The sequence below is a fragment of the Podarcis muralis genome, chromosome 11 (assembly GCF_964188315.1).
Source record: "Podarcis muralis chromosome 11, rPodMur119.hap1.1, whole genome shotgun sequence".
In the NCBI taxonomy this organism is placed as follows: domain Eukaryota; kingdom Metazoa; phylum Chordata; class Lepidosauria; order Squamata; family Lacertidae; genus Podarcis; species Podarcis muralis.
Genome location: NC_135665.1, coordinates 44757551 through 44785467, shown reverse-complemented (window position 1 = coordinate 44785467; position 27917 = coordinate 44757551). Strand labels below are relative to the sequence as shown.

The window sequence follows — 27917 nt, the reverse complement described above, 5'->3', positions numbered from 1 at the left end:
TAATTGTTCCTCGGCATCTACCAGTCAGCCCTAACTTTTTGCTAGAATCAACTCTCTTAATAGGTTGCACTGCCACATTGTCAACATACAACCATAGAAGCTGCCTTATACATTGAGTCAGTCCACTGATCTATCTAGCTCAGTATTGTCTCTATCGGTGGGACCCACCTTTAATCCAAACATCCATTTCGGGAACGCTTTTCTAGTTTGAAAATCATGTATTTGTGTTGCAGTTGTACTCCTGTTACAACCCACTTTAGATAAGGCTTCAGCCTGGTAGTGGGCCCTTATCCAGCAGTTCTGGACCAATGATCTACATTGACTGACGGCAACTTTCCATGGTTTCAGATAGGATCTTTCCCAGCAAATACAAGGGATTTAATGTGGTATTTTCTACATGTACGACATGTGTTGTGCAACCAAAATATAATTCCTAGGGAGCTATGGTTAGCAGAGCCCACCCCCCACAAATCCTCATCCATTCTTCATGTATTTTTCAACCTACCCCAATGAAATTGCAGTTTTTATTATATGGAGGTGTTTTCTAGGGAGAATATGGAGGCTTTCTTACTTTATTTGCTGGTTGCTTGATACGCTGTGTCCTATTAGTACACTGTTCCTTGGACTAAAGGACATAACCATTCTTTTTGTTTACAACAACATTAATGTTTTCTATTTCAAACATTTGATTTCCCCTCCCACCCATCTTTTCCAAGGGTAATTAAGGAACCTCAGAAGCAAATCCAAGACATGCCTAAATAACTTGGCATGAGGCTCCAATGCCATACTTCTTAGTACACTGCGGTCCTTACTACTTGAAATTCTTATAGGAGCTGTAAAACTATGCTTAATTAATTATATAGTCCTTGATTTTAAACATGTTCATGCACATTAATTTGGAGAAGAAAAGTAACTATTACATGAAACTGTTTTCCTTGTAATCTGTGTAGAAATTAAAGTGCATTTTTACATTTTTAAAGTTTCTAGAAAGTTTCATTTATGTGAAAGGTGGAGTTCTACAGGAAAGGGCAGTCTTTCTTGTCACACTTATTTCAGCTGTCTAAAGCTTAAGCTATAAGCACAGAGTGCACAGAATATGTTAAAATCCCAATTTAGTCCTTTTTTGTGTCTGGTGTTAACACCTTGCCTCAAATGCTGGCTGCACTTTCTCTGTTTATCATTACTGGTTTAATTTGATGAATTTCAAGTAGCCCTGATGTTTAGGCACATCAGATTTGTAGCTGTAATTGCATTGCTGGAAAAGTTAGTATATCTGGGGTCTGCAGACTTTTTTGGGGTGGTTTTAAACTACATCTCCCTAGAGGTGGGTGAGGTTTTCTCTTTTGAAGTTCTTTGAACACAATTTGTTGATTGAATTAGTTTTTTAAGAGGGGGAGGAGAGAGATTTGCATCCTTGAAAAGTGAAGGAAGAGAAAGTTGTTAAGACAAAAGTAGCTATTTAGCAGTAGTTACTAGACAAAATAACTCCAAACTGGCTTTAAAAGCAGAGAGAACTAGAGCATCATCTGTTTGAATTGTACCCTATTGCCACAGAACCCATGTTAGCTGTGGAGTCTTGTTTTGTGTATATGGTGGCATTGTTATGAAAAGAAATTCCAGATTAATTAGATGGGAGACAAGCTTCAGACTTAAAGACAATGGAAATGTACAATTAATTTATGGTCTGTTTTGACTGTTCACATTTAACGTTTAGCGCAATTTATCTAACTTTATTTCAGTCCTTCTTTTCCAGAACGCTTAACTTTCAGTTTCTTTTGCATTCTTCCATCACTAATTGTGCTCATGATTATCACTTTGAAGTCTGCCATGTTGAAAGTGATAATCAAAGCCACAATTAGTGGTGGCAGATTCAACTCCGCAAGTAGTGTATGTGAAGCAAGGGAGTAGAAAATAGAAGCCATTTGTAAATGGGCAGACCTCTGCAAACACTGAGGTGCCTTGTCTTCTATTCCGGAGAGCTTACTAATTGATTATCGGCTGTCATGTAGCAACCTTGGTGGTGAAGGTACATTTTAAAATAGCATTTGATTGATAGAAAATGCAGTAATATGCCACATGATTTTTCTGTTCAAGAATCCTTGCAAATGGGCCTTGGGGCTAGAACAGGCAAACCATTACCCTTAAACTTTTTGAGACGGTGTGCATTTCTGTAATACAACCATATAGCTTGCAGTCCCCCCCCCCCAATGAATGCTCCAACGCAGCCCTTTAAAAATAAATGAATAGGATTTTGAGAATAGAGGTCACGGTAACATAGTACATGCATATTTATATTTAGATAAGTATATTCAATTTTTAAAAGATTGATAATTCATTGCAATTCATTGCCTGCCAATTAATTCCCTCTTTAATTGGAATAGTGTATCTCAATTCAGCCCCCAGTGCTTGCTGCCACTTGCTTTTCTAAGTAATTACTGTTTGATTAAGCATGTGGTAGTGTTAGCAAGCTCAGCTGGCTGGCTAGTGATACAGAGCTTTCTGTAAAATGTCTGCAGGCAACAAGTTCTCCGCCAGTCGACAGACTGTAGCAGTGGCAGATCTAGCAACGAAATCAATATATTTATCCTTGTTTGTAAAAGGGTTTTATGGTCTTCCAAAAGAGAGACTTTACATGAGAGATGCTCAATTGCCATGGTGGCATTGGATCATCATTTGCTAGCTTTTCAAGTATTTTTGTGGGTCAGCAGCAGCTCGTTTTGAATTACTAACCTGACAAAATACTTTTTTGTGATGGTAGCTACATTTAGTTTTCAGATTAAGGGACTGGTGGGTCTGGCTTTCATTTCTTCAGTTTCTTTTCGCTTTGGTACATGGCTGTGCTATCTCTGCTAGCTTGCAGGAGCGTCTGAGATTGGGGGTTATACAATTTTTCTAACATCTCAAGTGTCTGTTTTGTCTGCTCAGAGGGCATTCTTGTGCAGAGATTTCAACGCTTTAGTCTGGAGCACTGGGTCAAAGGATATGTCTCTTTGGAAGGCAGATGGGAGACCTTTTTATTCATGAAGTAGCATTTCACTTTACATCAAAGAATAGTAGGTTTTCAGACCTCATTATGATGGAAGTTCAGTGCAGCCCTTTAAGAAGACATGCAACATATTCAATCTGTTTTAGATGCTTTGGGAGACACTTGTCATAGTCACTTTGCAAGGTTCCAAATTTGCTATCCATAACCACTCCAATCCAGCATTAGTTTAATGCTCACAGAAGATTTCTGTGCATTCATTCCCTGTAGTATCAGGAACCACACATGTAATTTCCAGAACTTAATTTCTGAAATCAGAACCATATGAACAGTGCAAAATAGCTTTCTTGGGATGATTGGGCAGGAGAAGGCATACTACAAGTCTGAATCCAGCCCCTTCCCCTGTTTTGAGGAGGTGACAATGAGAAGAGCTTCTCGTACCTTCCATACAAATGGCTGAGATTGTCATTGTCAACAATAAATGTCCCCGTAGCACTCCTTTTAAAGAAAAGCCTTTTGTTTTACAATTAATTCCAGAAATAACACAGAATTCTAATTGTTGGGGCCTCTTAATAAGAGTAATTCCATAACAACGCCCTGTGGTGGCAGAATTCCCTGTCCTTGGTGAACGCCCCTCCAATATCTTATTGAAGTTTTCTATAAAAGATTCTTCAGCTTCCCTGCAGAAGTGTTTCATTAATTAGCTTCCTACAGTTAGAGTTTCCTCTCAACTAATCTAGTGTCTCATTGTAACTTCCCTCTAATATTATCTAGAGCCTTCCCTCTAATATTATAGATTTCATTTTTTTTTTGAAATTATGAATTTCACATATTTGGATTCAAATAAACTGGATCCTGTCTGGTTTATTTGAATCCACCTTAAAATATGGGTTCAAGCATACAACCAGAAAGATAACAAAGTGCTGCAGCTTCTTATGGAGGGTTGGGGGCAATGGCTTCCTGTGATATTTCAGGTCAGCCTTTCCCAACCTCAGTTACCGTTGGACTACAACTCCCAACATTCCATACTGGCTGAGGCTGATGAGAGTTGTAGTCCAACTAAGGACCCAAGATTGGGAAAGGCTGCTTTAGGTCATATGTGATCATGCTTCAGCTGGTCTGTAGTATTACCTCTTTAATGTGCCCCCACAGGTCTGTGATATGTCAGGGGTGTTGCATAGGAAGCATATAAGTACACCCCTCTTGCCTTTCAGTGGGGCTGTTTCGCCTACAAAGCAGTTGATACGGCCAGGCTGAGTTCAGCAATTAGGAGGAGTGTCTGGAGGGGCAATGCAACCAGACACATTCCTTTTCCCCTCTGCTACTAGAGATCTGTGTGGCAGGAAGAAGGATGTTGGGGTCTGCCAGCGCAAGGGGAAAATCTTTGTGGGTTTTCTTCAATACATTTTTTCATTCAGATTTGTTTCCCTAAGAGAGTTGAAATCTTACCTTAATTTGGATTGGCTTTTGCTGAATTTGGAAAGTTATTTATTGTTTATTTTTGTTACTGTATTAAACAATAGAGAGAGAAAACCTCTAACTTGTTTGCATAAACACAACAAAAGACAACTTCTACAACAAAGAGGTTCCTGTTTCTGGTTTGTAATCGGGGCAAGGGAAAATGTAAAATAAATGTTAACAAATGTATTGGGTATTTAGAGTTGCTGAGAGGAGAAACGGGGGGGGGGGGGGAGCACCAGAGTACTTCTGGTATATAATAAATGTGAGTTAGGAAAACAGGCTTTTAGAAGTAGTGTTTAATGGGGACTTGAAAGTTCTAGGCATTAATTAGCGAAACAAAGTGAAAGTTTAAACTGTTAATAGCTGTGACATCCCTAAAGCATAGCAGTGCAGAATGCTAACACTAACAGTTCTCTATTGTGTACTATTTTAACAGGGTAACTGTGTCAGTTCTTCCTAGCCCCCTACCTGCTGTCTTTGGAAATAATCTTCATTACTTGGTGCTTGTTTTTCCGCCTTTCATTAACAATGCCTATCACAGCATGAAAGTGCAACATCTCTCATTACTCAAAACGGGGAAGAGTGGGGGGGGGATGTATTGACTGGCAGAGGTTGGGGGCACAGCATCTTCTTCCTAAAATAAGATTTCATATTAACACTTGCAAGTTAACATAAGAGGACCTTCTAAGCCACTGCAGAGGCTGCTCTAGAGTAGCCTTCAGTAACCTCCATGTGTTTTAGGCTAGCTGGAGTTGATAGGAGTTGTAGTCCAAAATGTCTGGAAGGCCCCAGGTTAGTGCAGGCTGTTCTAGACCCAAAATCTTTGCCCACACTGTTTACTCTGTGGCAGATGCATAGTTGTGTTCAGCTCAACCTTGTGCTTATTGATAATGCTTGAAATTGGCATGTTGGACCCCCTTTCCTATTTCCTAAACTGCCCTAACCTCTTGAAAGCTCTATGTGTGCCTTTGTGGCCTGTCTTCCCATACAGTTACACATTAGTGGGAGAGGCTGCCTTTAATTCTGTGGTTAAGTCTGTGTCCAGGGCAGCTGTCTACCAGCTCCATCTGGTGTGTCGACAGAGACCCTACCTGCTTGCACACTGTCTCACTAGAGTGGTACATGCTCTGGATATCCCCCACTTGGATTACTGCAATGCACTCTACATGGGGCTACCTTTGAAGGTGATTTGGAAACCCCTAGAAACTACTCTGCGGCTACCAGAGTGGCGACTGGAAGCAGCCACCAGAACCATATAATACCGGTCCTAAAATATCTACATTGGCTCACAGTATGTTTCTGAGCACAGTTCAAAGTGTTGGTGCTGACCTTTAAAGCCCTAAATGGCCTCGGCCCAGTATACCTGAAGGAGCGTCTGCAGCAACTACACTACTTTCCAAAGACATTTGAAGGCAGTCCTATACTGGGAATTTTTTAATGTTTGATGTTTCATTATGTTTTTATATTCTGTTAGAAGCTCCCCAGAGTGGCCGGGGCAACCCAGTCAGATGGGCAAGTGGGGTATAAGTAATGTAGTAGTAGTAGTAGCAGTAGTAGTAGTAATTTTTCAAAAAAACATTTCAATAGCTTTTATTGAGTTGGAGAGACACTGTTTTTGAGACCAAAGCTTTCACAGAAAGATGTCTATGTCCAAGAAATAAGTTCAGTAAAATCCTTAACTCTTCCCACCCCCCTTTATACAACCCTTTCTCTCTTCAGGCATGCTTTACATCTGCAATGATCACAGGTTCATCTATCACTTTAGCCATGTTTAGGTATAATCCTGCATGATCAGAATACTAAATTGTGGGGAGAGCCTCCATGAGCACAGCAGACTCTGCAACCCCAGCGCATGAAGGGCAGTGGGAATTTGACAAAGTGGATGAAGCTAGCTAGCATGTCCATTCTCTCCCTATTTCACCATTCTGATTATATAAAGAGAACAACACCTCAATAGTTACTCAATGCATCTCAGGATGACACTCCAATACACTGTTCTCGTGATCGAACCAAAGCTAGAACTTGCTCTGACATCACTACGAAAGAACAATATAAGACAATATAAGTTATGAGAATGATAGAGAATATTATTGCAGGGGGTTGGACTAGATGACCCCCAGACCCCCTTCCTATTCTACATTCTATGATTCATTGTCAGCTTTGTGGAGGCCATTGCTAGCTGTGTTTTTGGTCAACAGTGTAAATGGTTTGCTATACAGTGGAGTCAAAAGAAATCCTGTGCAACTCCCCTTAGCTGTTCTATAGTCATAGTTTCTTCTTTTTAACCATTATTTCCTGATTTTTAAAGCAGAAACTTATGCTCATTGTGGCACAGAATGGCAGCAGCAACGTAGCAGTGGCAAACTGCCAGAATCTGCAACTGAGCATATTTGGTGGGAAATTGCTCGTGGTTGGCCTTTCTCAGGTTTGTGTAGCATGGTGCTTCTTTTGGGGAAGTTGAAAATTCAGAAATCTATCTTTTTGCCTGCATGTCTAATCTGACAGTTCCTTTTGTGTTGAACTTCGCTGCTGGTTTTCTTGTGTTTTGTCTGAAAAACTGTCAAGCACAGCAATGCATATACTTAAAGCGTGTGTGTGTGTGTGTGTGTGTGCGCGCGCGCGTGTGTGTGTGTGTTTGGAGTGGATGAAAAAATTGCGTGTCTGCCTGCAGAGCAAGCAATTTTGTTCCTTTCTTTCTGTGGTAGGGGTATAACTCCCAATTTCCAAACACCTCATTCTCTTGATGAAATTGTATGGAAAGGTTTAATGTGCACAGGTAGTTAGAAATATTTTTTGTACTTGTGGATAAATACAGCAGTGGTGAGTTTTTTTATTTTTTAAAAAATCTCTTAAGCACCAAATATTTCAGGGGTTACCAGGGCTTAGACTTTTTCTCTTTTTTTGTTATAGTTGCAGGAGAGGGAGAAGACAAGAGGGACACAAAAGCAAACATTACTGTTTCACTAATTAGTTATATGAAACGAGTAAAAGAGAAGTATGGTAGTCTTGGTTTGATAGTCCCTCTCCCTCAAAAAAATTTTAATGCCTACTAATGCGGTGTCATGCTGTAGGTGGTGCTGGGTTGTTAAGCTTATAGATTATTCTTATGGCTGGTAGTATGGCTAAAACCAAAGAGCCTACAGACACATCTTTTCAATCTCAGATCATGTGACAGCTCTTGGATACCTGAAATTGAGCATTAAAGAGCAAAGAGCTGTTTTTCCAGGGAGATAGCAGTGGGGCCAGAGGAAGTGTGGATAAGCCCTAGTGTGTTATGCTTTTATGATCCATTATTGAAACACCATAGGTATTCGCAAAAAGGGGGAAGGAAGTAATTTGCAAATCGTCCCTGAAAATGGGGGGCTGATCCCCTCTGTCAGAAATTCTCTTTTTGCTTTCTTTGGTTCCTCCTGCTGTTTTTTCTTTAGGAAAAATTCAGCGACAACTAATGTTGGGTTGTCATTAAGATAGGATCTCTGGTTTCTAATATTTTGCCCCACTAGTTAACACAGGATGGGCAAAGGAGAAGTAAGTTGATAGCAAATCTTCAGCCATATTTTGCATTCTCATTTGTGCACGTTTGTGGTTTAATGCATATATGGGTGAGGCTTGGACTGGATTGTCGTGAATATGAAAACTATGAGTAGGAACTGTGGTAGAGCTCGCTTGTGTTAATTGCTCTTTAATATTCACCCCTTCCTTGATGCTGTTCCTTCAGTACTTTTGTGTGGCAAGGAAGCCATTGCATTGCAAATGGTTCAGGTAGGATGCTATTTCTGGGCAGATCAGTGCCCAGTGATGCACGAAAGCTTGGTGTTTCGTTCCCTCCTGGTCATCTCCAGGTGCCTGTGGGGAAATACAAGCATGAGCTGGGTTATACATAGATACAGTAACCAGGCCAGCAGCAATGTTAGTGATTGACAGAATTTTTTCCACCACAGTATTTATGGAAACCACTGCTAACAATATCTTTGTACAGCATGCTGACATTTCTCCCAAAGATTCCCTATTGGGAGATAGACAGAAGGGATCAAATGGAGAAAAACCACAGCTGCCTTCCATGTGGGAATCAACCCAGAATTACTGTATGAATGTCTATGTAGCAAAAAGACAAGCGTTTGGGTATAGAAAGTAATTTCTTGAAGGCTAATGCGCTTCCCCACTGCTTGTGCTGTTTGAATCTATTAGTTACATACCTGCTCATGTTAAGTGTTTATTCTGCAGACTTCCCTTCCTCAAACCTCATCCCAGAAGACAATAGGGAAAAACATTGAGAAATGAAACAGTTTCACCGTCAAAAAGTCACACAAACAATTTTCAGGAGCAATACATAGAGGCAGACACTGTAGTTGTCCCAGTCGTATGTTTTTCAACTCCATGCTCTTGAACTTTGTTTTTAAACTTCCAGTGCTTGTCCTGGCACAGTCTGTTTTAACCAACTCCGTTGCAACATCTTAGTGGTCTATTTAAAATATGAGGCATGCTAGCAAATTTGTCTAAACTTATCTAAAGTAGCGATACCATCTCTTCAGTCCCTATCTTTATATATAAAAAAAGTATAAACTGTGGAGGTTAAGTAGGTTGGGCAACCGGAAGTAATTACTAAGTCCAGTGTGGTTTAATAAAGGCAGAGGCTAATTATTCAGTTTTTTATTTAAGTGAAATGGTGCCAGAAAGGAGGCTCCTGCAGAGCAGCTGCACTCCTTCAGTGTTACCCTAATTTACCACAGACACAACTGTCACAAACAGAACTTTTAAACTTGATATAATGGAAGTTAGGGGGCTTTTGTCTGGAGTGCATGCAGAAGAACCCTTTTATACAAATCAACCGGCAGATGATGGACAATGATGAAAATTTGATTCTTTGAAGTCATAATGGTCATTGAAATGTGTGAAATTCTGGCATTGAAAAGAGGGCAACTAGCAAGGCTCTGAATCTTGGGTGGCTGCTGGAAGCTTGCTGGGAGGTTTTCTGCATTTTGACATTAACTTCCCATTGCTTGTTCCCGGCTTCCTTTTATTTAGAGAGGAGGAAAATGTTAAACAGTAGATATTTGCTCTCATGGGTTCTGTATAATCTCTTGTGGTCATATTTGTGTGCTCTGTCGTTATGCAGATGTGAAATTGTTATATGTTCCTGATTTCATGAAACAAAAACTGCTGATGCCCAGAGGTTGTGGGGTAGGAGGGTGGGTTTGCTATTGTTTCTTCCCTGTGGCCATATCATTGTCTAAAAGCTTACATTACTAATTTCCCCCATAACAAGGGGGCTGAAGTAATACAATTATTCTCAGAAATGAAGCAGAACACTAACGATGAAACTTCTTCCATGATTTTGGAGGGAGTGATCTAATTTAAAAGTAGCCCACTTCTTCTGCTTTGAGTGAAAATTAAAGGTTAGAACCCTAGAAATTGGTTTCCTGTTGTTGTTGTTTTACAGTTGTGTTATGAGGTATTTCGTTATTAAAATTCCTCTCTTTGTTCCCTGTTCTTAAAAGCACCTCTCTTATATCACTCCACCTGAAAACCTGCTTCAAAATGGAAAGAATCATCTGCCATGCCAAACAGGATTCTAGTTCATTATATATACAAAGCACCAGTTTTTTGTTTTCTATATTTTGAAGATGCACACACCCCAACATAATATCAAAGAAATCCCACAGGTGCTCTGCTGTCAGCATTTGAAAATGAATGGACACAGAAAGCTTGGAATTGTTAAGCACAATACTGCTAAATATACAAAAAGGTATTTTTTAAAAATAAATTTAAAAACCCAACTCTTTCCCAACATCTTTGTTTCAGAAAGTTGGTTCACAGGTAGTTTTCACTGAGAACTTGAACTCGGAACAAAGCGCTGGAGACACAGTAGAGAGTTGGACTTAGTTCTTTTCAAGTATTATATTGTTTTTAATGGCGTCTTGAAGCGGGAGCTTTAGCCCATTGAAATGTCGCTAAAAGGACAGGTTCTTCTGTCAGTAGCTGAAGCTGTGTGGATGAAATGATCACAATAGAGTGTTGTAATGCATTTTCAAAGTGTGAGAAATCAGTTTGTCTAGACTGAGAGTGCGCCTACAGGGAATAGGAATTTTAGAGCTTCTGTGCTCTTTAGGTGTCAAGTATGTGAGAGATGCCAAGCCTTTATTCCATATCTTTGGCAACAGCTCAGCAATGCTACAGTACCTTACATGTCTAGTGCAAGCAAAAACAGCAATTCTGTGTCAGGACAACTCAGGGCTTCACAATCCAGAAACTCATTGTCCTAAACAACTGTCTGTTCAATTGCCAGCTTTAAACTGGGGGAGGGAGGAGTGTGTATGTGGGGAGAGGGGAGGGGAGATATCAATAAACAATTGCTGTATTCCCAGAAGGCATGGAAACTTTGGCTGTAATGAATCAAAAGTACAACGAGCTAGCAGCATCATGCAGCTATTTTAAATTATTAAAGCAGGCCCTGTTTTTCTTCTTGCTCTGAAAAAGAGGCTTTCAGAAGGATAAATCCCTTGCCACCACTAAAGGGATTTTTTTCTCTTTAGTTTCAGCCAGTCAAATACCATGGTATCTACGGCTTGACTTTTTCACGTTAGACTAGACCTTTTTCTTCATTAGAAGTAATTTTTAAGCATAACAAATCTTCCAAGGGCAGCATAGTCCTATTGTAAAGCTATACACTAGTTTTAAAATAACTACAGAAAAGGCCCTGCAGTGGATTGACTTGATGGGGGTGAGGCAAAGAGAGACTTGATGCTGTGCACCTAGGACATAGCGTAGCTTTCTTTAGTGTTTAACTTCCAGTAGTGAAGAAGCCCTCATCTCTGATGTGCTGCTTTTCAGTAGAAATATCCCCTTCTTGTGACCTACTTTCCCCATCCATTTCTGGGGAGAGGAGAGACTGGATTCTATTCTCCTCCACCAAGTCACGAAGGAGATTCCTCTCCAGAGTTCCCTTGGCTTCTTTTGCAAGTCCGGCTACTGCAGACAGCAGTTGGCCTCTATCTAGAGCACATCTTCCATGTACTCAGGACCAACAAGAGATGCTATTTGGGGTGGCAGGGGACGATTCGCTGTTGCTCAGAACTGGGGAAGGAGAAAAGTTATGATTACTGTGTCTTATGAGAATATAAAGGACAGAAATGTGATTGCATTCAGTGGTGACCTAATTCTAATAGAAAACACTTCTGCTTGTGCAAGAATATCAATTCCGATCTACCCACTGCAGTTTCCTGCTCCCAGCAGCCCTGCTGTTAAGAGCTGGGTGACTCTCTGGAGTAGTATGTGGTATTTTGGTACAGAGGGCTGAAGAAGATAGGAATGGAGTCTTGCCTTGGTCAAGCACTTTCTGCTAGCATGAAGCCACTGTTGGCTACAACCCACAGATTATAATCCAAAACGCCATGTGTACCAGGTCTGTACTTTCACTTTTGACGTGAGGAAAGCATCTGTGAAGATCACCTGGTATATTGGTAGTCTAAAGACCAATGCATGTTTAGCAACCATGGTAAACAGGAGGCCTCCGTATCATGCTTTTCCCATAGAGATGGTGAGTCACGTATAATCGTATCTTCTCACTTCCAGTTGACAATGTAAAACAGAGATTTACCTGTTCAAGTATCTTAAAAAATATGACACACTTTGTGGAAGGATTCCCCTACCTGCAAGTGTTTGCAAAAAGAAGCCATGATTTGTGTACTGCAGAAGCTAACACAGAAAATTGCTTTAAAACCTGCTATTTTTTGCAAATTTGAGTGTGTGTAAGCTTATAATACTATCATGCTTCTTAGTGTCTCCACATGCAAATGAGGTGGGTGCAGGAACAAGCCTAGGGAAACTGTTGAGATATATAAAACTAAATCATTTAGTTTTGTGGAACTGGGGAGGAAAGCGTCCAATGTTTCAGGAGGGGGGGAATCGGGGGAGCCAAAAAATCGGGAGAAACTGAGCTGCATGAACCCTTGGAGCATTCTGGGGATGAGCAGACAGCAGTTGAAGCCTCTGTGCAGGCGCAAAGAAGGGAGAGGTAACACTGGAGTCGGAACAAAAGTGAGCAATTGGCTTGGCCTCAAAATACATTTGGAGGTGGGACTGGCTGAATAGAATGCAAGCAGTGAAGCAAGTTTATTCTGCTTAGCACTGGTACACTGTGGGGAGGGGGCGGTAGAAAAGAGAGTATGAGTGGAATGTGAGCTGTGAAGCGAGCATTCCACCCAGACAACTCCAGGAGCTATGTTCCATGAGAGCCAGGCTCTCATCCCTAATATTACTTAATTTTTCTTCTTAAAAAAAAAGATACAAAGACATCAGGACTATGCATTTTCACACTTCTGGAACAGTCGTGGTCCTGAAGTCCTTGCCCGTGTTTTGGGTGGTATGGGGAAAAAAGAGGGAAATACGATAATGTGTGCAGGGGGCAGCAAGCGGGCTGCGAGTCATCTGTGAATTTGAACAAATATTAGGAAATAGGGAAGGTGGCAGCTGATTGGCAGGTAGAACATATTTTGCAAAGCTATAGCTGACCGCTCACAAAAGCAATAGATTTTGCAAAAAAAGGGTTGGGGAGTTTCTGACACTGAGGAATTTTTTTTGAGTGATAGCCAGCTAAGTCATACACAAGAGTAGACTCATTGAAATCAATCCACTTAAGTTCGCTTGTTTCAATGGATTGAACATGACTTAGTTGGCTACCACCTCTTATATATAGTATGGAAAACCACAGAGCAATAAAAGCAGTGCTTCATGGAGAAGTGCGAGAGAGAATAAATAAATGCAAACAAATAGGCAGCATTACTTTTTGGGATGCTGCATTTTAACATTGGAAATATATTAAGGGGTGGTGGTTGTGGGGTGCTTTATGCTGCCTCTGCCAGTGCACTCAGTAGTCATGTTTGTGTCCCCTGCTGCCGCTGCCATCTGTGTGTTCAGTGGTCATGGGGCTCTTCATACACACTGGTCCTCCATGCACAAGGGGCATCCTGGTCCATTCTAGAGATGCTACGGCCCCTTTTCACATGCGCCAAACATGGCTGCCAGGGCTTCCCCACATAGCCCCTGCAACTCTCTGATTCTTTAAATAATTCAGTATTACTGGGGTAGGGAAATAGATGTGCAAAATATGGCTGCAGAGGATCCTCTCCCCCACCTGCTCTGCAGTTATGAGTAACACTGAACTGCTTAAACAGTGCTCCCTTACTTGATGAGCAGGTAGAACAGCTATGGGGAACCTTTGGCCCTCTAGATGCTGCTGAACTGCAACTTCCATCATCCTTGGCCACGCTTGCTCAGGCTGCTGGGCATTACAGTCCAGCAACATCTGGAGGGCCAAAGGTTCCCCACACCTGATGCAGAGGACGGGACACCCCTGGAGCCAGCAAACTCCCAACATGTGCTTGCAAGGCCATGTTGTCTTCCCCAACAGCTGAGCTCCCACCATAGATGGTCAGTAGGAGAAATGGAAACTATGCTGAGGGTGTGAGGAAGGGAAGAGATTGTTTCCTTGATGTTGGCCTAGTGTGATGTAGTCAGCAACCACTCTTGATGGCTTTGTGCTGCTTGAAAGGGGAAAGAAAAGCCAAGAGACCAGAACCCAGGATCTCTGTCATTTAAGACCATGCATATACCCTGCGCACTGAGCTGTCACACTTGGTGGAGGCGATTGGGATATTCTTTCTGGCTCTCGCTTTTCCATCCAAAATACTTGTTGCCTCCAGGCCACCCAAATAGTGTGCTTTTGCTCATGCCTTCCTTGTCTTCCGTTGATCTTCTGCCTTTTCCCCAAAGAGCTGGGGAGCTCATGCTGAAGCCTCCTGTAAGCTGTGTTGTAAAGAGCATTTTTTCTTATTTCATAAAATTTATGTGCCACTTAGTTGTTAAAAAAACAAACAAACCTCTTGTGTACAAACACACCACCCCCATCTCTGTCTCTCTAAAGAGAGACTTGAATCGTATCATTTGAATATATGTGACACACCCTCAAACCAGTAAAAATGAGTTTTGCATTTTTATTCTTCCTTAATATCTTCTACTTCGTTTTTCATGTTTGTTTGGTTTTTTTAAAAATGCCTCACCTTTTGAAAGTTAATGAGAACTGGATTCCTTTTAGTCGGTGACCTATAAAGGATTCCCCCCGCCTTCTTTTTTTAATATGTCCTAATCCCAAGGATATGTTAATATGAAAGCGGATGTATTATTGCTAGTTGATTTCTATAAACAGACATGTTGAAACAATCAGGCCTCGCCTTATTTTTTTCTGCAGGTAAAACACGTTGTGTGAAGCCTGACAATTGGTTGCCCAACCAAACAACTTTTCCGATATTTCTTTTTTTAGCCATCAAATGCCAATCTGTCAGGAGAGAATGTAGTTTTGTGTGTTGCAACATTTTGACTAATAATTGGTGTGTCTTCATATTATGACTAGACTGGTATTCAACATAAACACTACTTGCACTCAAAGAAAACATTTATGATTAAATTGTTAAAATATTTTGACAGTTTGCTTTAGGTAGTCTGAGCTCAGCTTTTGTGCGTTGTTGTAATTTCCTGTGGGGTTCCCCCCCCCCCTCCTTGGTTCTAAATGCAAGACAAACATTTCACACTTGGCAGTTGTGACTGATCTCTCTGAGTTTATTTTATAAAGTGAAGCAAAAAAAGGGGGGAGGAAGGGAATAGAAGACGGGCCTCCTGTTTTCTTTCTTTCTAAGGATGGTCTGGTGAGAATATGAAGAGCTTTTAAACTCTGTGACAGAAGAGACTCTGAAGTTGGTAGCTGGAGGCTTATTTTAAAAATCCCAATGTGCTATTTAGACTTGTTTGCCTCCTCAAATTTAAGTCATGTCATCACTGGTTTGGATTAGTTCTGTCTGCCTGCAGTTGGACCTGTACCAGATCAGCCTTTTGTTCCTGGAGAAAGGCAGCGGAAGACAGTCCAAGCCTCTCCCATTGGCATTGTGCATGCAAGAATCTAAGTAGGCGGCAGTTTTGAGTTACTTCTGCTAGCTTAATGTGGTGGCTTCTGCAGGAAGTATTTGATGATCCACACTCTTTTTTTTGTCAACAGCTGTTAAAGGACTAGGATTGCTGTGCAAATTATAGAGAACTGCTGAGAGGCTTTCCGTAAAGTTTACTTTCATAGCCTGACCCAGTCGCAAGAGCTTGAGATGGATATAATACCACCGCACCAGTGTAAAGAGACAGTTCTCTGTCCGGCAGGATCTCGCACATAATTGAATAAAGGGCGGGGAGCAGGTAACACAAAGGGCTTGAGATGGATACCTTCCTGTTGGTTAGATTTGGCCTTCTCCTTGCATCATACAGCCAAACCCCCTCTTTCCACACCATCATTCCAACAATCCAGCCTTCTTGCTGCCTTTCCCCTCTCAAACCTTAACAGAATGCATACAATGACACTATTGCCTACAGTAAGTTACTAGCAGCGTTCAAAATTCGCCAGGCACATCTTACACCTGGCTAGTGGCCACTTGCCTGGGGATCCTTGGATCTTAACTGTTTTCACACACTGGCAACACATCCTGTAGAATTTTATCTGTGATATTTTATGTGCGCAATTGGAACGTGTTTCAGGAACCAAAAAGTCGTATTGAAAAATAAATTTTTCAAGCAGTCTGGCTCAAAATGGCAACTAGACATTCCGTTTTGGCGACTGCACCCTTGGTTTAGGAGCCATTCCGCGCCTAGCTCATATATCTAGCTTTCTAACACTGGTTACACTGACTTTTCAGTTCCCCATTATGTGCCTTTTTAAAAACCTGAATAATATTATTGGGTGACTGTACAACTCAGCATTTATTTTTTAAAAACCAAATTTTTACTAATAAAAAGTAACATGGGAGGCACCCTCTTTTCTGCAATGCTGCTTCATAGCAACAAGAAGACAGATTATATTTTAAACTGGGTTAATTTCTTCCAGCAATGCTTAGGATCCAAGAGGGTTATATGAACACTGCAGGCTGTTTGAATGTTTCTGCTGCTATTGCAAACCCCTTCACAGCCCCAAAAGACACTCCTGAAAGTTGGGGACCCTTTGAAATAGCCTCTGATGCTGCACAGGAAACTGCATTTAGAGGAGGAGAGAACACCCTGGTATAGATCTGGAAATCTTTGAGTGCACTTGCAAGTCTTTAGATTTCAACCAGATTGTGTTACAATTCATAACTGCTTTATCAAAGTATTCAGGAGCCTCAGAATGGCATCCAAAACTGTCTATGAAGTAAATGTTTTCAAGTAATCTTGCCCAAATACTTGCCTCAACCTAGTTTGGAATGTCTGACTTGTCAGGTTGAAACCATATCCTTCCACACCTGCCCATACACCACTTGCTACCAAGCATCAATGACCAAGGTTGGTACAGCTAGTCCAGGACAAGATGCTCAGCACTGACAGCCACAGCAGCCCATTCGAATCCACCTTTGCAATCCCCAATGTCTAAACCTCTCACCCACTTCTATTGGGATTCAAACAAGACTCTACAGAGAGCAAAAAGAGTCTCAAAAGAGTGTGTTTTCCTGCAGGTTAGTTGAATTCAGAGGGAGGAATTCCACGTAGCACTAAGGAGATTGCTCAGTTCTCATTGCTTGATAGAATGGTCTCCCCTCTTCTCCTCCTCCTCCCTGCCATGTCATGTGGGGAAGCAGAGGAAGGAAAGCCCAGTCACACTACAAAAATGCACAGATCTCCACTAGTGAGAGCAGTTGGTTAAATCCAACCCAGAAGTGATAAGCCTCTTTCTTCTGGATTGTTCGTATCATTTCCCTGGATGGAAATGACATATTTTAAGAAGAGGAAAGTAACCTGTTTATTCTTACCTGGGTCATATTTGTTTATTCTTCTTTTTTTCTTTTTCCCCCCAGGACATTTCACCTTTGACAGGTGTACCAGAGGAGCATATCAAAACCAGAAAAGTTCACATTTTTGTTCCAGCCCGTAATGCCATGCAAGCTGGTGTTAACAACACAAAAAAATGGAAGATAGAATTTGACACAAGGGAGCGCTGGGAAAACCCACTGATGGGCTGGGCATCTTCGTAAGTATAAAATAGCTGGCAAGTTCCATAGCTGGTAGGCTGTTGAGTGCTATGGAGCTTTATTCTCTGGCCTTTTGAACCTAGCAAACCCTTCCACATTCTCTCGTCTGTCTGTCTTCACCATCTCCGAAGACTCCATCAGCTGATATTGCAGTGGGGCTTGGTAGACAGACTGTTGCAGATCTTCTGGCTGCCACTGGTTGTTACTGCTTAAATGGGACGTCGAGAGACAAGATTCTAATTCCAAGGTTCATGCTCAGTTTCAGCTAAAGCAGAACTGCCTGTGCCTCAAGAGGGCTTTCTTTTGCCTCCTCTCAAAGCAAGCAAGTTAGAAACTTTCAAGTACAGAGGCATGGCACTAGCTCTCTGCCTTAATTTCCCCATCTGTAATATGAGCACAATACTCACGATCCACTGTATTGAGGGGCTGAAAGATTACCAAGATAATGTACTGAAATTATTTAAATAAAACACACGAAGCGTTATATTTGCAATGTTCTTTGGGAGACCAGATTTCAAATCCCCACTGACCTATGAACCCATCAGGTGAATTTGAGCCAGTCGCAATCTCTTGGCTTAACCTACCTTGCAGGGTTGTGTTGTTGGGAGGATAACATGGGGATAGGGGAGCCTGTATGCCATCATGCGCACCTTAGAGGAAAGGTGGGATAGGAATGTAGTAAAACAACAACAACTAAGTATTATTTTGGTAGCAGATTCATTCTGAAATTAGATTTTGGAGGCTCTTTCACTGCACATTTGAGAAGAGAACTTAGCAATTCAATGAACTTAAATTTCAGCAACAGTTACAATAAGTGTGTGTTGCAGTGACACTGATAATGGAGCTCACTCTGCTGCCCTAAATATGTTCAGTAACATATTTAAATTGCTGTCGCCCAAGGCAGGCTACAAGGGGCTGGAAAATACCTTCGATTTCCTTCTCCACCTAATTTGATAATGAGTGACCTCCAAAATGAGTTGGTGTATGTTTGTATGACAGTAGCATGCGGCGGCATCTCCACAGAATTATGTTCAATTCTGTGTTTTAAAAGGCATGGCAAAAAAACAGTCATGTTCACAATCAGTCTTTACATATAAAGTTAGCAAGTTAGTTCAGTATCTCTAAAGCAGATAACTGAATATTCCATGCCAAAACACCGTTTTAATAATGATGCAACTATGTCCTCCGTCCTCAGTGAAAGGGTCTGTTTCCCCATTTTGTGACCTTGGGATAAGTTTTTATATAAATTTTAGAAGCTCTATAATGTATGCATGTATTCTCATAAATTCTGATAATTCACCGTGCTTCTCTTGCTGGCACAGAAAGTTCTGTTTTAGTTATTGTGGTGGGGGTATTTCATTCTGAAAAAAAGATGTACTGCATATGTTTAGCATTTTGGGTTGCTGTGGGCTGGAGGTTTGGCTAATTCAGAAAGTGGAAGGCTAAGAATTCTTGGCCCTTTTGTGGTTCAGCCTTCTCTCTAGAAATATGAAATGAGAGTAGAAAAAAGTAGATTACCTTTCATTGTTGTCTTCTTTTAATTTTCTGACACCTCAAAATGCATTCCCATCTGCAGCTATTGGGGATCGTGGAGAACAGGAAGCCGGAGGCAGAAAACCTTTATCATGCCTCAAGTACAAATATTTGGTTAGAGATAGCCTGATTAAATGCTTCTATTATAAAGAATTATATTGCCTTGCTGCATTTTGAATTTTCAAGAGACTGGGAGACTTCTATTCAACCCTTTGGTTCTTGTGCTGTCCCACAATGTTCCTTTTTATCCCCTCCCCATGTTTTTTAATGTATGAAGCTGCTGGGTGATGTCAATTTGTTTACATTTATGAGTTTTTTATCTCATCCTTCATCAAATAAATGATCACAGGGCACGTTGCATAAAATAAAAACACTAACACAGTAGCATTGAAACAATTAAAACAATATATCGTATTTACTCGAGTCTAATGCGCCATCGAATCTAACACACACCTCAATTTTCGAAACCTTGAAACCAAAGAAAGGTATTTGCTGATGATTGTAAATGTGCTTTCGAATCTAACGTGCACCTTAATTTCTGCAACATAATTTGGCCCAAAAAGGTGAGCGTTAGATTCGAGTAAATACGGCAAATTGAGTAGACAATCCACTTCCTTCTTCTCAGTATGAATATCAATGTGCCAATGGTCAAACCCCCATTAAAAGTCTGACAGAATAGATGAGATTTTAGCTGACACTGAAAACTAGCCAGAGTTGGCACCCAGTGTTATATCAAGGTGGAAAGTTGTTGGTTGCTGGGGTGCCATCACTGGGTGCCACTCACAGGTCACTGAGGTGCTGAGCCTCACTTGGGGATGGGAGGAGGAGGAGGAGGAACTCCCCAGTGGATCTCAGTACACAGAGGACACTCAGTTCTGTTTCTCTTTGTCATCTGAATTGGGTGAGGCTGTGCCTGGACTTGGTAATGAGCTGGATGAGGACTAATAATCTGAACCTGAATCCTGACAAGGTGAAGTTGTTGTAGGTAGATAGTTTTGCTGTCCTGGGAGATGGTGTTCAGTCTTTTCTGAACCATTGTACTGACCCTGGGAAAGCAGTTAAGACCCAGCACTGTCATTAGAGGTCCAAATGACTTCTGTGGCATACAGTGTTTTTCAGCAGTCCAGCCACTTCCAAATGGAGGGAGGCTGGCCCCGGTGATCCATGCTCTGATAACTGTTGCCTGGAATACTGCACACTGCTAGTCCTTAATCTTTGAAGCCCTAAATGGCTCAGGGACTATACCTAAAGGAGCTCCTACTCCCATGTCAACATGCCTGTTTTTTAAGATCATCCGCCAAGACTCTTTCCCTCCACGTAACTCTTCCATCACTAGTACAAAGACAGTCTGCAAGGAAGAGAGCTTTCTCAGCAATGAGACCCAGGTTATAGAATATCTTCTCCACTGTCGGGACTAATAGTGCTCTTAAATATAACAGTGCCAGGCAGAACCATTTTTACCCCCCATGGCATTTTGATAAATGTGAAAATTGTAGTTTGTGAGTGAGAGAGAGATGGTGTGTATATACCACACTAAAATCTAGTGTGATGGAGAGTGGTATTTAAAATGTTTTAAGCAAATAAATAACTAAACATTGGTATTTTGCAGCGCGGATCCTCTGTCCAATGTGTTGATGACCTTTTCTACGAAAGAAGCTGCTATAGCCTTCGCTGAAAAAAACGGTATGTGCAGACCACGCTCCATGCAGTGCTTTGGTGGCACACTGCCTGCTTCTTCCACTTAATGGGAAAGAGGACTCCATTGCTCTCCTACCCAGCAAGTGCCATAATTCTCCATAAGCATCATCATCATCATTTTTTATTTGTATGCCACCTTTCCACAGTTAAAAAAACAATGCTCAAGGCAGCTTACAGCATAACAAGATTTACGTAATTACAAAAGTCATGAAAAATAAATAAACCACATCAAAAAATACACAGCCAAATGGGAAACAATTTCTACATAAATCAAAATCTAAAACTAAGAATACAGCATTAATATCACAGTTTAAAATGACATAGGTAAAAAAATAACAGCAGTTTAAACAAAAAACAAAACAGAGCCCTATCTGCTCAGCAGCGGCAGTAGTCCTTTATAGAGCCCATCAGATCCCTCCCTGGGCCAGGTGGTGTGTGGCACCCAGCCTTGAATGCTCATGCCTAACTCAGGCATTGCCTTGTTTCCTGACTTTTGCTGTCCTAAGCCACATCTTCCCTAGTGATTAAGATTTCCTATGACTGAGCAAGAGGTAGCATTGCATTATTGTGCAACTTTGCTGGCATAACCAGATATTTTCAAAGTTGTCCATTCTAGTCCCCCATTCTACTGGAAGCATGCGGGATAATATATTCCTTGTGTTTTGCTGCCTGACCTTCAGAGGTGAAGGAACACAGTTGATTTTACAAACACCATAAGGATTAATTCTTTGCTACTGTGAGAAAATTGAATTTGGAAAAATAGATTACACTATGCATTTGCATACAGACTCATCTTTTTTAAAGGACTGGCTTAAGCCCTGTGACTTAAAGCACAATAGTTTGATGTGGCTCACAAGTCAATGCGGGGCACACATCCTTACAGCTTTGCAAACTGGGAAGCTGGCTTTCCTATACCGAGCCTGTCTAGTCAAGTTACGTGGGATCAATTCCAATCTGTTACCTCTGAGGATGTGGACTGGCTGCTTGGACGAATGAAACCAACCACCTGTCTCCTTGATCCTTGCCCATCCTGGCTTATAAAAGCTAGCAGGGAAGGGCTGGGCGATGAGCTTCGCGGGGTGGTGAATGCTTCTCTCTGTGAGGGAGCCTTCCCAGACTCGCTGAAAGAGGTGGTTATCAAACCGCTTCTTAAAAACCCGTCTTTAGATTATTATTATTATCTGGCTCTATTTATGTAAGGCTGAAAGTGTTCAACTAGCCGTCTTCCTAACGGAAATAAAACACACTTCAGATGTGTCAGTTTTCCCTAGCATAGTCTGAGGGCTTTCTGAGGAGGAGAACTTCTTGTAAGCATTTGCAGCTCCTTAAGTGTTGGCACAAAAAAATTAAACCCTTTTATCTCTCTCATTTCCTGCAAATATTTGACAAGAAACTTAGTACTCTACTCGCTAACGTGAAGAACCAAGAGTGTTGGCCTACAGCCCAGTGTAATGCGGGCGAGGGACAAGGTTTCCCCTCTGCCGGTGCCAGGGCACCTTTATCTTGGTCTACAAGTTTCACTAATTCCACAACTAGGCCTCCTGAGCACAGAGATTGGAGCTGCTTGGCAAGGATGCCAAATTATGTGCTAGTTTATAACACTCGGGGAAACAAGGGGCCATTAAACTCATTTTCACTCTCAAATTCTAGAGTCAAAAGTTGAGCTTGTCTCTAGAGGGATGAAGGCTAGTGTGCTAAACCCAAGCCTGTCTAATATCTTCCTTTTTAGCATATATTTTTTTGCTTCAGGATAAACTTTCCTTAAACGAATCCCAGAAAAGAATTATGCTGAAGGTATTTTTAACTTACACTGGAAGTTCAGCACCTTTTCTATTTGTAGGGTTTTATTTTTTATGTGTGTGTGTGTGTGCACAGAGCATTTTTGCTCAACCCTGCTTAGTCACAGGAGGGCAAGTAGAAGCTCATGCCTACCTATCTGGGAGAAGGAGGGCTCCCTTGGGATCATGGCGTGACAGGACATTAACCGGGCTAAGGGATAAGAGGGAGCTGGTCTGTGCCACTTCATTGATTTTTCCCTCAGAGAAGTTGCTGATTGGGTGATCTCTGGAAACATAGCTATTACCTTGGCCCAGTACAAGAGAGATTCTGGGTGCATAAAGGACATTCAAAATTGCATATACTGCCATTCCTTTTCATCCTTATTTGGAGGGAACTAGATATGTGAAGTTGAACTGAGAGGAAGCAATCCAATCAGCTGACTTTTATTGTGGGGTTTCTGTGATGTGTGTGGTACATAGCGTAGTTATTTGGGTATGTTGTATATGCACCTCGTCATTTTATGGCACGCTTACCTGGCCTGCAGGGGGTTGATGGATGGAAAGCAGAGATTGTCCATTAATGCACAGGTGGATCTGGTTTGGTGGAGAATTAAAATTATATTATGAAGCAGAATGTTATATTATGAAGCAGAATGTTTAATTTGGGTAAGAGATTGGAAAAAAACTAATATATTGGATCTTGAAAGTTTTAATAATAGATGGCATGCGTATCTTAATTACGAGAAAGTAAAAGTCAATAAAGAATTTACAAGTCATATATTAAGAGGTACATTATATAAAGTTTGGAACAAATATAGATTACATCTGGAGCCACAGACATCTTGGTGGATATCACCACTGGAGGCATATGCTATAAAAAAATTGAATATGAGGACAAATTGGCCAACATATAGACAGTTATTGGAAGAGGAACAGGAGAAACTCAGATTAAAATCCTATGAAGACATACGGCAATATGAAGTTGACAGATGGTGGTAAATACAACTTAGAAGTATATTCAATTCGGATCAAAAGAAAGGATTTGCAAAAGAGGATTCAAAATTTAACATCACAGTGATACAGAATAACAAAAAAATGTTGTCCAAAGCATATAATCTTTTATTGGACTGGGAATTCATGGAAGAAGTGGTGAAAGAAACAATGATTAAATGGTCTCAGGATCTCGGACATAATCTCTATCTAGAGCAATGGGAGAAACTCTCGCGAGGGGATATACAATTTACTGCCTCATACAATTAAAGAAAATTTTGTAAAGATGTTCTATAAGTGGTACTTAATGCCAGTTAAGTTGGCAAAGATATACAAATTGAAATCCAACCTCTGTTGGAGATGTGGTGAAGAAATAGGAACAACAATATATATGTGGTGGAGCTGTGAGGAAATTAAGAAATTTTGGATAGTAGTACACGAAGAAAGAAGATGTTGAAAATATCAATAACAAAGAAACCAGAGACCTATCTCCTTGGATTGATAGATGAAGAGATACCACGTGGGGGGGGGGGGATAATTTTTCTATATGCAAATACAGCTGCTAGAATAGTGATTGCTGCTAGGTGGAAGTCACAAACTATACCCACAAAGGAGGAATGGATTTGTAAACTAAATGAATGTTTACTTTTGGCAAAATTAACTGCTATAATAAATCAGTCAAATCAAAAATTAAAGGAGTGGAAATGTTTTGAGGAATATATGGCAAAATATCGCTCAAAAAAAAGATACGCTAACATGCCTAGATTAAAATGTGAAGTATTGGATGGAAGAAAAATTAGTAAGAAAAGATAATAATAATATATAGATGATTTGAGAAGATTGTAGAATGCAAAGATTATTGTAAATTGTATAATGTGGAGGAAATCGAGTGGGGCAGAGGGAGGTGGGAGGAAGGAGAAAAGAATATTATGATGGATTGAGGAAATAGAAAATGTAAAGGTATGGGGGAATGGGGAGGAAATGGTGTTGGCTTTGGTACATCTGTATTGTATTGCAATATGTGGGAACCAATAAAAAAAGAAAAAAGGGGGAGATTTTGGAACACAGAAATAAAGCAGAGAGAGAGAGAGAGAGAGAGAAAATGGGATGGGATGGAATAAGCAGCTTTATTTTGGAAAATTCGGTTCTAGAGAATACTTCTGGACTTTCCCCTTGCTCATTATGTTACTCTTTCAGTGCTTATTATAAATTCAGCTAAAGGTTTCTATTGGTTGAAATATAGAAGAGCAGAAACAATGAAAGCACAATCTAATCCTGCACTGAAATCGCCTACCGGCTTCTATCCCCTCTGCTTGGTTTCTTAATATGCCTTTCCTGAAAATGGGGTATTGTGCTCGTAGGAGGGCTTGATGTGCCTTAGGGAACATAGGAAGCTACACTGACTGCCAGTGGCTCTCCAGGGTTTCAGACAGGATATCCTTCCTGCCATACCTGGAGACACCTGGGACCTCTTTGCACGTGAAGCATGTGCTTTGCCACTGAGCTATGGCTCCACATGGGGCATATTTAGGTGACTGTCAGGATCGCCTGCCAAATACTTTTTCTAAAGGAAACAAATTAGCTCAGCCTTACAAACTTGGTCATGACAAATTTTCTGTATCTTTTGTAGAATATAACTAGAATTTAAGTGTTTGCTGTTGGTATCCTGTAGACTTGTCTTCTTGAACAGAAAACCAACCTTCATGGCTTATTGCAAACTGCTTCTGAAATATGCAGCTCCACCTCAGAAACACAAGTCCAAAACACACACTTGGGCACAAAAAAAGCATATGCATAAGGCATATCTAAGAATGAAGGAAGCTTCCCTCCCTTCTACTCCCTGGTAGCCTTTAGAACCTGCTCACTGACAGAGGTTGGCCGTGTTACACTTTTGCTGAGTATCTGAATAGTCTGTTCTCAAGATTGCCTGCCCTTCATTTAACCCTATCTATCAGCAAGAGACTCCCCATCTCTTTTCTGTGGTCAGCAGTTCCACCCCTGTATTATCATCATATGCAACTCCATGTGCCAAATCTGATGGGTGCAACTGGAATAAGGTTTACAGGGAGAGAAAACCCCTGCAAGAGATTAGTGTCCTTTGATTTCATCTGAATTTTTTTTTTAAGCAGTGGGAGAGTTGGCAGTGTCCCTGGTCTGCAGAGCAGCTGATTCTGATTAGAAGGCCGCTTAATAAATTCTCCCAAGCTCACCTCCTTGTCCTTCTGGCTTCCTTGTGGCATTGTGGTACCCTGCTACCATGCATATTTTCAAAACTTGGCCCGACATCAGAAAGAGAGGTGTAGATGCATGAGATTACAGGACTTCATGTGTCAACTGTTGGTGCTGGTCTATCAGCAGGAGCGGCGAAAGTTGGAACACACAGTGCCTGAGATCTGACAAACCTGAGAACAGGTGGAGGTCACATTTAAGGCATATCTGTCTTAAAGGATTATTGTTCTCTGCCTTTTACAAAAGAATAAGCTAGTAATTACATATAGTATATCAAATATGTTGGTTATTTCTTTTTTGTTAGCTCTTAAAAGCTTGACGTTGCAATTGTTTGTGTTGCACTTGCTCTGTTATTGGGTGCATGTGTGTTGTTTAGAATTCTCTACATGTTTTTTCCTAGGCTGGAGCTATGATGTTCAAGAGCAGAGGATTCCAAAACCTAAATCCAAGTCTTATGGTGCAAACTTTTCTTGGAACAAAAGAACAAGGGTGTCCACAAAATAGGTTGGCATTGGCTGTCTCTGCGTCTGACTGTGAATAAAGTCAGCTGTGCTGTATTTATAGTCCATGTATAATACATCTCTTAATCTCCTAATAAATTTGACCTTTAAACTACTCATGCATCTTGTGGTGTCTATTTAAAATGTTTTTGATGTCTCCAATTGAACCTGTTACAAACTTCCCTATATTTAGAGAGGAGATTTGGGGTGTTCATACCTCTAGGAAATTGCTGTACGTGGAATTCATTAAAAGGAATGTTTGAAATGAGCTGCAACATTAAAGATCAAGCCATGCCTTTTGGAGTAATTTTATAGTTCAATAAATGTCCATCCTTTCACACAGAAAGGCTGTTAGATGTTCCTCTGGTTTTTTCGCTTATTTATATAGAAGAGGTTAATCTGTTTAAGTGCTGGCAGCAGGCGATCTCTGCTTACTGTTTTAAGCAGTTTTGTAAACTGCATTTTCTCTGAGCATCTTCCAGTTCACTTCACTACAGCTGACTTCCTAGAAAGATTCCTTATCTGAAGACTAGCTCTGAAAGACTGAATTAAGTGTCACATTCCTATAAACCTCAGTTGCAGTCTGATTGAGAAAATATTGTAAGATCTTGTTTTTAGCCTTTGAAGGTACACTCACAGTAATGCTTAAGTACCGCAACAGAAAACTCTGCCATTGCCTGCCCTTGATGCACAACAGTAGGGCAGGCAGCTGCCAGGGACCTGACTATGCTGTTGCCATTGTGAGAGAATTGGGGAGGGGGTCATCCTCTTGGACAGAACCCAGTGTGTTCTGAGTATTACGGAGGAGGCAGTGGATCTCAAGGCAAAAACCTAGGGAAATTGCCATAGCCCCAGAGCCAAAACCATTTGCTGACTTTCCAGAAGCTAAGTTCATGACAGCAACGCCCAGTCCTAGCACTTTCCTGGGAGGTAGCATGAGCAACAGGCTCTGATGCTGTCCATCAGGATTACATGCCTGACCATTAACTGTGGTGGCTTGGACTGATGGGAGTTGAATCCGACAACATCTGGATGATCAAAGGTTCTCCACCCCTGCTATAGGAAACGATTTTTACCTCCCAAGAGCAGAGGCGAATGCAGTTCTAGTTCCTCGGTGCTTCCAGACCCGGCAGCTTTGAAGAGGCAGTTCTTATTGTCTCCTCCTGGTGCTCAAGCATGGGAACTGCATGATGAACATGTCAGCATGTTAAATAAGCAGGAGGAGATCAATGCACACCAAAATAAATAAAAACCCAAAATCAAATCACATCTGTAAATTAAGATTTTCTTATTAGGGCGTTGAAAATTGGTTGAGGTTTGACCAGGCTGCCCACTTCCTGACACTGATGGAGTTGTGATCCTAACTGTTGGGGAAGACCTAGATAAAGACTTGCTGGCGCACCTCAACCCTGGTGCTCAGTGCAGGTAACAAGTTGCTACTGATGAAATTCTAATGACAACGATTAAAATCCTAAGCAAAAAGATTGTGACGGGGTGAAATGGTTTTGGAGGGTGGGGTGGCTAGAAACCACAGTGGCAGAAGGTCAAGATGGGAGGCTGAACTTCTCATATTTGAACCCATCAGTGAAATCTTGGGCTGCCCATCACTAGCATTTTAAAAAAAACCCAGTACATGCATGCTTAAAATGTGCCAAAGTTGTAGGGAGTGATTCCAGCTTCATGGCAGTGTTACTACACTGCATAGTTTTAATGG

General features: G+C 41.1%; 1 protein-coding gene across 1 annotated transcript in view; it reads left to right on the top strand.

Moving 5' to 3' along the window:
• Nucleotides 1–26318, top strand: part of NDUFS4 (NADH:ubiquinone oxidoreductase subunit S4) — a 45793-nt gene extending 19475 nt beyond the window's left edge. Inside the window, exons 3-5 of the mRNA XM_028748440.2 lie at nucleotides 17302–17474; nucleotides 20618–20691; nucleotides 26104–26318. Of these exons, the coding sequence (XP_028604273.1) occupies nucleotides 17302–17474; nucleotides 20618–20691; nucleotides 26104–26207 (351 nt within the window). The 3' untranslated portion in view covers nucleotides 26208–26318. The remainder of the gene's footprint in view (nucleotides 1–17301; nucleotides 17475–20617; nucleotides 20692–26103) is intronic.
• Nucleotides 26319–27917: the final 1599 nt, after the last annotated feature.